The 13,268-nt window shown below is 37.2% G+C and overlaps 1 protein-coding gene across 1 annotated transcript in view; it reads left to right on the top strand.

Moving 5' to 3' along the window:
• The window catches only part of TMC1 (transmembrane channel like 1), a 140,486-nt gene that overhangs the window by 10,205 nt on the left and 117,013 nt on the right, over positions 1-13,268 (top strand). The window contains exon 2 of the mRNA XM_060153430.1: positions 1,830-1,992. Coding sequence (XP_060009413.1) covers positions 1,977-1,992 — 16 coding nt within the window. The 5' untranslated portion in view covers positions 1,830-1,976. The remainder of the gene's footprint in view (positions 1-1,829; positions 1,993-13,268) is intronic.

Raw genomic sequence — 13,268 nt, 5'->3', positions numbered from 1 at the left:
CTCTCCTCTGCAGCCCCGAAGCTTCCCTCCCGCCACCCACAGTCTCCTCCCGCAAAGGGGCTTCCTAGTGTGTGGAAACCTTTCCTCCTTCACAGCTCCCTCCCACTGGTGCAGGTCCCGTCCCTATTCTTTTGTCTCTGTTTATTCTTTTTTCTTTTGCCCTACCTAGGTACGTGGGGAGTTTCTTGCCTTTTGGGAGGTCTGAGGTCTTCTGCCAGCCTTCAGTAGGTGTTCTGTAGGAGTTGTTCCACGTGTAGATGTATTTCTGGTGTATCTGTGGGGAGGAAGGTGATCTCCGCACCTTACTCTTCCGCCATCTTCCCCTCGTCCCTCTAACTGTATTGACAAATTCTCGTTTTGTTCATTTTTATTAGGTTTTAGATCTTCCTATGTGTAATATTTGTTCAAATCTTTTGCCATTTATTTCCCTTTTGGGGGTGCTGATTTTCTTCTTGTTGATAAGTCGAAGTTCTTTGTTTTTTATACTTTTATGAAGTGTTGTGTGAGTTGTAAGTATTTTCTACTTTAATTTCTTTGAAACATCTTTCGATGAATAGAAATTTTAACATGCGTGAATTAATCTATGTTTCTTTGTTGGTTTCTGTGTTTAATCTTTTGTTTAGTATTGTTTTTATAATTTTTTGGACAGAAAGCTTGAAGAACATCATGTTAATTTATTTATAAGTTTATTATGGTTTTTGTTAGAATAGAATTTAGAGTTATTTTACATATTTTTAAAGTTAATATAAATTAAATTACATACTGTTCTCACTCTAGATTATAGGTCCAACAATTTGCAACAAAACTTCTCAATTTCCTTATAAATTCCCAAGTTAAAGAACCACATAGCTTTCATTATAAATCTTTAAATGTAAGTACTTGTATCAGCTATATCCTATCTTACTATTACAGTTGAGATCTAATGTACAGAATAGGAAAAAGCTAAGTGAGCATCACTGTACAGAGCTTTGTTTTAAACCATAATTCCAGGTGTGCTACACACTACTTTAGCTAAAGTCTATGTAGTAGGCTTTATATTCTAGAAGGGTCAGATCTGTGCACAAATCCATCTGTGAAGCCAAAAGCTGCCTTGGTGTAATGTGCCACCAGGATCCATTTCAAAACAGTGTTTCCTCTTGCCAAGGTCAGCGGCTATCACTGAAGTAACCAGAGAATGCCCATGTTCTCCCTCTCCAAAGGCAGCCTCTTTTGCAACATTAGATTTCAGCACTTTTTGTCCCTTTCTTTTCAGTGATGGAAATCTTTTTTGTTTACCATTTTAAAGCAAGGATTACTACCTTCCTTTGAGAAGTGTTAATAGAAAAAAAAATTTCTTTAAACTTCCCAGAAAATAAGTTTCCTGTTATAGCAAGTTTTATTTTCAGAGAATTTGAGAAAATGAACACAGTATCTCCGAGTTTCCCCACATTGAGATTGACAGCTAAACTGAATGCGCTGTGGCTTTGCTGCTTAAACCTGAACTCCACACATAGGAGTATCTTCTTTATTTACTCATTTAATTTACAGAGTCTGCTTAGTGGTCAGTATTTCTCACTTTTCTAAAAGTGCTTTCCCTTACACTGCCCTCTGTGCATGTATTTAGGATAAAACCCTAGAATGGAAGGTATTTAAAACGAGGCAGGCAAGCACATACAGAATGGGATGAAGCCAGATTTGCTTTGAATACCACTTCCACGATCAGCTTAGTTTTATTTCAGACATGAGCCCCACATACAACCCTTTTGACCTGAGTACTCCATCCCTAAATGGCAAACTAAACATTCATGAAAATTTAATGGTGAGGAAATTAGTACCTTCTTATGTTTCAGACTGTGAAATGGCACCAGGGAGCACTTTCAGCAACAGGCAGAACTGTGTGCATGTGCCGGACCAGACCTGAAACATTTGTCCCTTCAACCTGTCATCCTTTTTCACGTTAACCGGCAGCCGAGACGTTCTGACAGGACACCACCAGGATGCCACCCAAGAAAGGTATTTCAAAATAAAGACCTGGTTGTAGGATACTCTACCTTTCTTAGAGATTGGGCACTTTGAAAAGTTTGTTTCAAATTTTTGTTTCCTCTTTGGGGCATTCCCCTTTCTATTTTTTCTGTGGGGAGAGTCCCTTTGTTTCTTGAGAAATTGGGAAGGGTTCAATATTTCTTCAACTTCTTTTCTTTAATGGATGTATGATTTCACCAGCTAGTAAGTGCTTGAACTTACCTTTCTTTCATTTAAGAAGGTAATGGGGGAAAGCAAAATACACTGATATTCCAGTGCAGCAACTCCTACTTGGGGTTTAGTCCATAGCAGTGACCTCTTGTCAGATTGGTGTGTGGGCCGAGTTTGTGAGGGAGACCTGTCCTGCTTCAATTTGTGAATTAGATACAGTTCTGAATTAAGTCAAGCTGAAGAGTAGAGGAAAGAGGATTAAGGCAGAGAAAGCTAAGAAGAGAGACATAAAACCCTATGCGGGGGTTATTTATGTGAAGGGAAGCAATGTGATGAAACATTCTTGGTACCTGTGACTTGTCACAGAGGGGCGTTTTCAGTACTATGGAGATAGTGGGTGGCATATTCAGTTGTCATTTTGTGATGCTAATGCAGCTTACTTTGGATCTGTTGTCATCCTCATTTCAGTCCCCAAAAGACAAACTGGTAAAAATTTTAAATATGGAAAACCTGGAAATGCATATTTGCTTTTCAGCCTAGAACTTCTAATCCAAATGGCCTTGGTCTCTGTCGTTCCTTTAGCTGACTTATTTAATCTTAGAATGGAAAAGTGGAGACAGAGATCTCATGTAGAGATAATCTATTAAAGTCATCCAGGCCTGTGTCTTGAGAATCTGAGCAGTATCCTATTTAATATGCTCAGTTATCTTATGGACTTCAAACATCTGGACAGTCTTAGGAGCATCATTATCAAAACAGGTCACTGCTTTTAGAAAACAAAAACAAAACCAGCCACTTCTTTTGAGGCTCAACATACTTTTCCAAAGAGGCTATTAGAAATAGCTCATAGTTGTATATTAGCTTTTAATAGGTGGGGTTGGTTTTCCATTAATAAGTGTAGGGTTCAAATTTTATATAAGATGTTCAACTTCAGCACCTTTAGGGTGTTCCAACCCAAGGTCCTCAGGCTATTTTGGTAGTGAAGGTATTGTCAGGCTCTCTTTAGAACTCAAACAGTTTTTACAAAAACTTGCAGTAAGGCTGCTCAGGCTTATCTTAACCATTTGTAAAAATGATGCTAATCCTGAATTGTAATTTAAAATGTAACATGTTGAGATCTTTCCCCCACCCTCTCTCTTTCATCATTGTTTGAAACAGATTAACAGATTAACTAGAAAAACCCTCAGAAATTTTCTTTCAGTGCATCAGTAGATTGTGATTTATAGACAGAAACTGCCTATTGGTAAAATAGTGGTCCAAAATGGCTTAGATGAGTTAATGTTTGTGAAAGCCATTTGTAAACTCTGATATAAAATATAACTCTGATATACAAAATAACTCTGATATACAAAATAAAGGTGGCAATCATCGCCTTGTTTCTATACTATTGTTTGGCCGTATGATTTTTTTTCAACAATGCAAAAATAAAACTCAGCCCTGCTCATACAGATTCTTCAAAATTCTAGATTTGTGGTGCTCAAATAAATGATATTTTATCATATTTAAAGATGGATAGGTAACATTTTCTACAAGAGATAAATAATATACAGCTGTGTTGGGATATTAATTCCCATAGAAATTTATTTTATCCATTCATTCATTTATTCATTTGGTCACTTATTGGTGCATTCAACAAACAACTCATTTGATTCTTTTTATGTGCTCTGGGAAGAACGTGATGTGACAGAGTTCTTATCAAAGAATTTGTAGATTAATGTGTTTGGGGCAGTACTGAATAATTATCAAAACAAAACCAGAGCCAGAAACATTGCTTTGCAAGTTCTTTAGGGCCTTTAAAAATTAGGAACATTGAGGTATTTGTTTCCAGCTTGGCCTTTGCTTTCAGGATTTCTCTGAAGTCGACAGCACTTCCTGGGTCTGAAGTGCCCATTAGTGATGACTAAGGACAGTATTCCTATGACTGATAGAATGTTGGCACTGTTTTATTTCCATTTTGTTCATTCCACTTTTAAAAACAGTGTTATTGATGTATAATTTGTGCGCAAGAAACTGTACACATTTAAAATATACACTTCAGCAAGTTTTGACAAATGTATACATGCCATAATGACCACCACGATCAAGATTTCTACTTCCCCCAAATGTTCCATATGCCCCTTTGACATAAATCCACACATTCTACTCCCACCTCCCATATAGTCTACCCCTAGACCTAAGCAACCCCTAATCTGCTTTTTGTCACTGTAGATTAGCTTGTGTTTTCTAGAATTTCATGTAAATGGAAACATGTAGTATGTACTCTTTTGTGTCTGGCTTCTTATATGTAGCATAATACTTTCTAGATTCATTCACATTTCAGTAGTGTTCCTTTTATTGCTGGGTAGTATTCCATTGTATGGTGTACCACAGTTTGTTTATCCACTCACCTGTTGATGAACATTTGAGTTGTTTCTAATTTGGGGCTATTATAAAAAAAATTGCTCTGAACATTTGAGTATGTGTCTTTGTGTGAATGTATGAGTTGGAATTGCTGGGTTGTGTGGCAAGTGTTTGATTAACTTCATAAGAATCTGCCAAATTACTTTCCAAAGTGGCTGTATAATTTTGTGCTTTCACCAGCAATACATGGCAGTGCTAGTGATCTACATCCTCACCAAAAGTTGATATTGCAAGTGAACCTTTTTAATTTTAGCCCTTGGGGAAAGTGTGTAGTAGTACCTTATTATGGTTTTAATTTGCATTTCCCTAATGGCTAATGATGTTTAATGTGTTTTATGCTATTTTATTTCTTTTAACCCATGTATCTTTGTTCTTTATTCTTTTAATTTCTTTTGGAGTGTTTTTTTATTTCATTGTATCTCCTTTTTTATTGGTATATTAGCTCTTTTTTTGTTGTTATTCTATTTTAGTGGGTTAACAGTATACAGCTTTAACTTATACTATTCTACCTTCAAATAATGGTATTCCACTTTACATAATATATATATATATATATATATATATATATTTTTTTTTTTTTTTTTTGCGGTATGCACGGGCCTCTCACTGTTGTGGCCTCTCCCGTTGCGGAGCACAGGCTCCGGACGCGCAGGCTCAGCAGCCATGGCTCACGGGCCCAGCCGCTCCGCAGCATGTGGGATCTTCCCGGACCGGGGCACGAACCCGTGTCCCCTGCATCGGCAGGCGGACTCTCAACCACTGCGCCACCAGGGGAGCCCCCACTTTACATATATTTTAATAGCATTACTACAGTATAATTTTATTCCCCTCTCCTATACTTCGTGTTATTGTTTTTGTACATTTTATTTCCACATATATTATAAACTCCACAGTCTATCATTATCATTTTTGCTTTAAACACTCAGTTATCTTTAAAAGAAATTTTGAAAAATAAGAAAAAGTTTTTCATATTTATCAATATATTTACCATTTCCAGTGATTTTTCTTCCATATTTCGGATCCAGATCTCTATCTAGTATCATTTTCCTTTTGCATGAATAACTTCCTTTAATATTTTTTGTAAAACAGGCCTATTGGCAATGAATTATCTCAACTTTTGTTTGAAAGAGTCTTTACCTTAGTTTTTGAAGGGTATTTTCAATGGAAACAGAATTCTAGTTTGTTAGGTTGTTTTCCTTTTAGTGTTTAAAGGTTTCTGTCTTTCATAGTTTCTGATGAGAAGTCTGTGATCATTCTTATCTTTATGTCATTTTTCTTTGTCTACTTTTAAGATGTTCCCATTACTAGTGTTCATTTTAGCAATTTGTTTATGCTCTGCCCTTGTATAGTTTTATTAATCTCTTTTTCTGTTTGGAATCTGCTGACATTTTTGGATATTTGGTTTATAGTTGCCATCAAATTTAAAACAATTTGGTCATTATTTCCTCACTTTTTTCTGACTTTCCCTCCAATTACATATATTTTAGACTGTTTACCATCATCTCACAGTCACAAATGTTCTTTTCATTTTTTAATCTTATTTTCCTTCTATGTTTCATTTTGAATAAAATTGATGTCTTCAAGTTTGGTGTTCTTTTCTTCATCAACATCTATCCACTGTTTATCCCATCCTATGTATTTCACATTTCAGATACTGTATTATTCATCTATAGAGTTTGGTTTGTATTTTTAAAATATTTTTTATTTTTTTCATTATGCTCTTAAACATGTGGAGTGTATTTATAATAGCTGTTTTACTATTGTTGTCTGCTAATTCTATCATGCTGGTCTTTACTGGATCTGTTTCTATCAGTTGATTTGATTGTTCTTCTGGATGGGAGGCATTATTTCCCCAGCTTCTTTGCTTACCTGGTGATTTTTAAATTCAATGTTGGAAATGTTAAATTTTACGTTTTTGGGTCCTGGATTTTTCTGTATTCCTTTAAATATTGTTGGATTATTTTCTGGGATGCAATTAACTTTAAATTAGCTGGATGCTTTTGAGACTTGGTTTTAAGCTACGTTAGGGTGTTTTCGGAGCAGGGCTAATTTGGTCTGGGCAATAACTTTCTGAGGACTCTAACCAATGCTTCTTGAATTACAAGGTCTCTCCTCGCTGACTGCTGGAAAATCCGAACTTTTCCTGACTCATGTGAACTTCAGAAACTATTCTGCCCATCCTTTCTAGTGTCCTTTCCCTGGCCTTGGTAGTTACCACACACGTATGCACACATCAGTACTCAGCCAACGTTAGAAAAGATTTGTCTGCAGATCTAGAGCTCGCCATCTCCCCCGCCTCTGTGTGTGTTTGTGTGTGTGTGTTTGAAATCAGAACTGTTTCTCCTTAACTCAGTGAGACCACAAGCCTCTGTTTGGGTTCCCCCTCCCTGTGTTGCAGCCTAGAAACTCTCCTCAGACAAAATGATCAGGCAATGTCAGGGTGCATCTCATTTGCTTTCCTTCTTTGAGGAATCACTGTTTTGAGCTTTCTGTTGAGCAGTGTCTGAAAAGAGATGTTTCATGTATTTTGTCTGGATGTCTAGCTGCTTAAGGTAATAGCGTTAATGCATTCCTAATTACTTCATTGTGGCTGGAAGCAAAAATTCCAATACTGGATTTATAGTATGATTTGGCTTGAGTATTAGAAGATTTCCTTCAGTTACCATAACTTTTAAATGATATAAGGTAAATACCTTCAAAACATATCTTTCTACTTTGGGGTAGTACTCACAGGTATGGTTTTTTTTACTAAAGATACAGATTTTTAGTATTTGAGTTCCATATGCCAATATTCAGAAATACTAAGTATATTCATGTAGTGTATTGTAATGGGGAAAAAAAGATAAAGTTCCACTCTTGTCTGATGTCTTCATAGGTCTTGGAAAGGCTTGAAGAAGGGGCATGAAGTCCATAAATCATTATTTAGTGAGATAGTAAAAAGGATCCAAACCAAAACTGTCCTAGACAAAAAAAAATACCCCTATGTAGAGGCTGAATCTCTAAGGCTTTTCCTCTTGGACACATGCTACAACAATTGCTTCAATTTGGAAATTTATCCCTAACACTAATTTAAATATCTCATATTAATATATGAGAATTCTTTCTCCTCTTCTTGTTGTGGTATTGGAAAAAGTCAGTTCCCATCAATGTAGAGATTCATATTTACCAGTACTATTATTAAATTATCCTCTATTCTCTTGTGTTTGAACAAGCTGTCTTCTTTAATTTTAATTCATTTAACACAATACAACAAAAAGTATAATAGATATTCCTTGACTTGAAGAAGCTCAAAACCTATTTGAAGAGATGAGACAAAGACATAGAAAATATTAAAAAGCAGTGTAAGGCCATTACGAGAAAGATGTTTGGGTGCAGGATATGAAGTACCAGTTGAATTGTGGAGGCAATATATACTATGCACTTTTTCTCATTTCCAATTATTTCATCTTCTTCTATGGCTCTCTAGTGAACATTCTTCAGTTTATCCAGATCACCCCTTAGCTGTGGAGCCGAAACATTCCGTAGATACAAGTCTGATCAGTTCTGGGTATGTCTGGATGATTACTTTAAAGTTCTGACTGCTGCGGTTCTGTTTATGCAGAACTGTACTTGCTCTTATCACCACACCATATCATTAACTCTTGGCAGTGTGGGGAGTGGAACAAATGTTGGAATCATGCAGACCTGGGTTTGAATCCTTGCTTCACTTCTTATAGGATTTAGAACTTGAGTGGGTGTGTTAGTTAAGGGCAATTTAGTTAAAGACAACATATTCCAGCTTAGCTAGCCTTAGCTAAAATATAGTGGGGGGTTGGTGGGGGGGATTCCCAGAGCCCAAAGGAAGAATGAAGTTGAGTCTCAGGCTCAGCTAGAACCAGAGACTGAAGCCCTATAGCAAACTCAGGAAATTCTCTTTGTCTTTTACCTCTGCAAATCTACTTCATTCTTTCCAGTTGCATGTGGTTTTCTCTCTTTTGTAGTAGACGTGACAGGTAAGACTGAGGCTAAGAGTACCTAAATCTTCCATTTTCTCAGCCATGTGGGTGAATAAATGTGTGTATGTTTATGTCAGGATACAATTCACAGAAAATGTTGGGGAGGTAGTAGGAAAGTTCCCATAAAAGCAGAGTAACTGGGATAATAAAATGATGGTTGTTTACTATAACTAATCATTTCATCTCTTTTAGTCCAGCTTACTTATATATAGGAGGCCTTCCATAAATATTAACTTTCTTGTTCCTTTCTTCCTTTCTAGCCAGTTCTCACTCTCTATCCTAGACAATTTTCTGCTAATAGTATATAATATGTAGTACCCACAAACAGGAGCATGTTGTATGGCTGATTCACTTTGTTGTGTGGCAGAAACAACATTGTAAAGCAATTATACTCCCAAAACAAACAAACACGGAATTATTGAAAACAACTTACATTTCCATCATTTATCAAGGCAAGAATTCATATATTCTTCCTTGGCCAAATAGATACAGTGGAAAGTAACAGTGGTTGAGTGATTTTGATGAGTCTTCATCCAAGAAGGTTGCTTGTTGGAATGAGGATTGTACAGATACAGAGGCTGCCTGTGGAGTGAAATATTGGGGTCCTACCCATGGGAGTATTGCAAAAGGCCCTCAGGAGAATGCATTAACCAAGTCTTAGACTGGACTGTGTATTTTAATACCTTGATACCAGAAAATGACTATGGCTTATCAAAGTGAGGTGATTCTTATAACTGTAAATTACCAGAAAGCTACAGGATCTACCTGAAAGCCAGGGCTGGAAGTGAAATCTGATGGAATCTGATTAAAGATAGCATTTATTTAATTTTTAATTAAATAATCTATGCTTACTGAAGTGAGCTATAGTTATAGTTAGTGGGGCACACAGTAGATTTTGATATAAATATCCAGTTCTTTTTCTTAAGGGAACCAGTTAGAAGCTTTAATCAAGACAGCTAAGGAATTTCTTTCGGGCTGGTATGGCTCATCTACCCTTCTGTGCTCCATTCTGCTCCTGGTCTGATCTTGCTTGGGAACTCTAATTGTGAAATATTAATTATCTATGACAGAGAGTTCACAATCTTTACTTTTTAACTCTGAGAATGACTTCATGATGCTATATGTCTTTTTCTACACCTGAGGGCTAATGGTTTATCTGTCCTATTCCTCACGTCTGTCCTTTCTGCTTGAAGGCGGGGGTTGGGGGGGGTGGGGGGGATTATCTACACATTGTGTAAATTGAAGAGGCCTTCCTACCCTCTTGATGTTGATGCTATCTTCTTTCTGCTTAATGTCTGAATATTGGGTCCCTCATTTATGCACCACCGTGACATTTCCTGGGTAATGAATAATTAAACAGTCTTCCCAGCAAGAGTAGTTCGTTTTGTTTTGTTTTTTTCATTCCACGGCTAATATTGTGTGAAAGTTAAACTTGCAACTAGCCCAAGCCTTAAAATATGGTGATTTTGTGAAATGGAATTCTCTAACTTCAAATATACTTCCTTTTCATTGAACTTACAGAACTACATTCAAGTTAATAATTCAGTTCTTAAATATCTGGTTTTTGAGAGGCAGTGACTAATACAATAGCATCTCCTCCCCCAATACTATCTGCCTTTAAAAAAATATTTTTGTTTCAAAGAAAAAGAAGTTTTCCTGCCTTTCTATTTCTGTTCCAACTCCCCAGATACACAAACAGGTTTTCATAGTTCCAGAGTTTCTCTGACTCCACATAAAAGATTTCAGTATAGATACATATTGGTAATGCTAACCTCCCACAGAATACTTAGAAAATAATGGCAGGATATACTTGCAAGTTCCAGTCAAAATTATGAAGTGGCCAGAGATTTGTGCCCTCCTGTGGCTTCCCCATATTATAATAATACCATTGTGATCTAGGATCCAGTACTGTAAACTCTGTCCTCCACTTTTCTTTTTAGCTTGCTTTCATTTGATTTTCATTCGGGTATCTGGATGGAAAATATCAATACATTATTTTTACACAAGAATGTAAATTATTGGTAGGTAAAGGAGTGCTTTTTAGTTTTCTGCCATGGCTCATATTTTTTCAGACCTTGCCTAATTCCTAGAGTATCATTCCATTCTGTCTCATCCTTCATCAGAAAGCTTAGATGGTTTCGCATTGTTTCCATGTGATGTTTAGATTTCCCAAACCAGTATGTCAGGGTCTCCTGCTATTTGAACTTCCTCTTACTTTAAGTTCATATTTAATGCATTTGACCCACTCTCCATTCCCTGCATGCCCAGCACATTTTCCAACTTCTATATGTTATTTTACTGAAGTAATCACCTTAGCCCCTCTCAATCTTTTCCTATCATCACCCTGCCCATCTTCAAGGCTCAGGTGATTCCCACCTCCTCTGTGATGCTTTCCTGGATTTCTTCAGTAAAACATAATTTCTTCCTCTTCATACTTCCTGTGGCATTAAGTATGCATCATGTGGCATTAAGTATGCATCATGAACATGTCACTCTTCTTCAAGTGCTTTGGAGTGAAGAAGGTATTTATGTTCCTAATATGGATAGTCACCACTTTTTCCAGACCAAATATTGACACTAGCCAGATCATTTTTTTCCAATTTGTGCACTTTATATATATATATATATATATATATGTATATGTATATTTTACAAACTTATGAAGTTAAGTTTATTTTCTTAGGTTGAAAAAGTTCAAGGACGAGGTGAGTCGATTGGCTTGCTGCTAAACTCACTGACAGTTAATGTTTGCTGGCCAGCCGTTATTACCCTAAAGAAAATCTACATGGGGAGCCAGATTATAATGCAAATGTTGCTTGGAGAGCCCATGCTCAGTGCCAGGATAGGTTGAAAGACTTGAGGGATATTTCAGCCAGGTCTGATGGAACATTCCAGTTTTGCCGGCAGGACAGAAAAACAAAAACAAAGAGCAAAGACGTTAGAATGGCTTGTCTTCTCCAGAATATGGATCTCTTTCCACCTGATAATGCTTAATAAGCACTAACGTCACTTCCTTTTTGGCTTCCCACTTTCTGTGCCTCTTTTTCTGACCAATTCCTCTCTTCCGACTGCTTTTGTTTTTCAAGTACATCAATGACATTATTTTGGCTACTTATTATGCCCTGGGAGCCATTCTATCTCTTTAGAAAGCTTTGCATGTGTCAGATCTCATCTTTTATGTTTTGATGTTTAATAACACTCAAAGGTTTTGTTTTCTTTTGTTCTAATAATATGAAAGTGTGCTCATTTAATAGGCTATATATTTTTAAATGTGTTACTTTTTTTAAATATAGAAAATTCTGCAACAATATATCATGGCTAGCAAAATATTTGTAATCAGGACTCTTTCAGAAATGTCAGAATGTATCATATCACTGATTACACTGGAAGATACGGGAAAGCAGGGGCATGGCTGGCTTTTAATACCATGTATCTTCTACTGCCACAAGAATAGTAAGACTTAGTAAATATTTATTGAGTGATCGGTTGACTGTACTATGAATAGGTACATGGAGAGTGAGTAGAGTGATCCTAGGCTTTATAAGACACCTCCTGAGACCCACTTTCAGGTAGGTGTAAGAAGACATGAGTGTAGTCTAGGACCCCACTCCTTATTCTTAGCTCCTGCTTGCAGGGGGTGTTAGGAAAGGAGGTTGGCCTCTGATACTATTTTTCTTGGTAGGTTATATGGCATCAAAGGCAGAACTTAAGGAAGTAGGTCTATTTTTAGACTTGGTGACTTATTTAGATAGGTTGTTATAGAAGGTGGTGCAAAGATATTCACACACAGAATATCAAATCCAGGGTGCGTTAACGCTGCATTCAGTGACCTGGGAGGGGTTGGATGGAAGCACCTGTGAACTGAAATAAACCACTGCAAGCTCCTCTTTGAAATCCACGAGTTTGGCAGCTGGTGACTCAGGCTGTGTGGGTCAGGAGACCTGAATGTTACCTTTGACACCATGATACCACCTTAGTTTATAGACTTTGAGATTAATCTAATAGACTTTCAATCATTTGGTTCATCTAAAAAAATCTGTCCAGCTTTTTGCTCCCCTCTAAACTTCTCCTTGTCTATGTGTAGATGTAGGTGAGGGTGCTAGATGTTTGTGAGCTGTCAGCATGGACCACTAAGAGGGAAAATTATCCCACTCATGAGAAAGAGGCATTGGTTTCTCTGTGAAGAGGAGTGGAATGGTCTGTATAATGGTGTGCAGAAGTGGGAACACAGCCTGCAGTTCCCTGCCATGGTTCCTCTCCATCCCCCTGTGGTGACATTTCCCTTGCATGGAGGAGGCTGGGGTTATATGAGGAGCCGAGCTGCCGGACCGCACAAATGCTGTAGTGAGAAGACAGGAAATTAAAATATATATACACTACCAAACGTAAGGTAGATAGCTAGTGGGAAGCAGCCGCATAGCACAGAGAGATCAGCTCGGTGCTTTGGGACCGCCTGGAGGGGTGGGATAGGGAGGGTGGGAGGGAGGGAGACGCAGGAGGGAAGAGATATGGGAACATATGTATATGTATAACTGATTCACTTTGTTATAAAGCAGAAACTAACACACCATTGTAAAACAATTATACTCCAATAAAGATGTTAAAAAAATTTCAAGAGGAAAAATTTACAGTAGCTACTTTAAAAAGTGCTTTGATATTTAGAGGCACAAGAGATAGAGTTAAGGAAAACACAGGATCTTT

The sequence above is a fragment of the Lagenorhynchus albirostris genome, chromosome 7 (genome assembly GCF_949774975.1).
Source record: "Lagenorhynchus albirostris chromosome 7, mLagAlb1.1, whole genome shotgun sequence".
Classification (NCBI taxonomy): domain Eukaryota; kingdom Metazoa; phylum Chordata; class Mammalia; order Artiodactyla; family Delphinidae; genus Lagenorhynchus; species Lagenorhynchus albirostris.
This window is presented reverse-complemented; position numbering and strand designations above follow the sequence as displayed.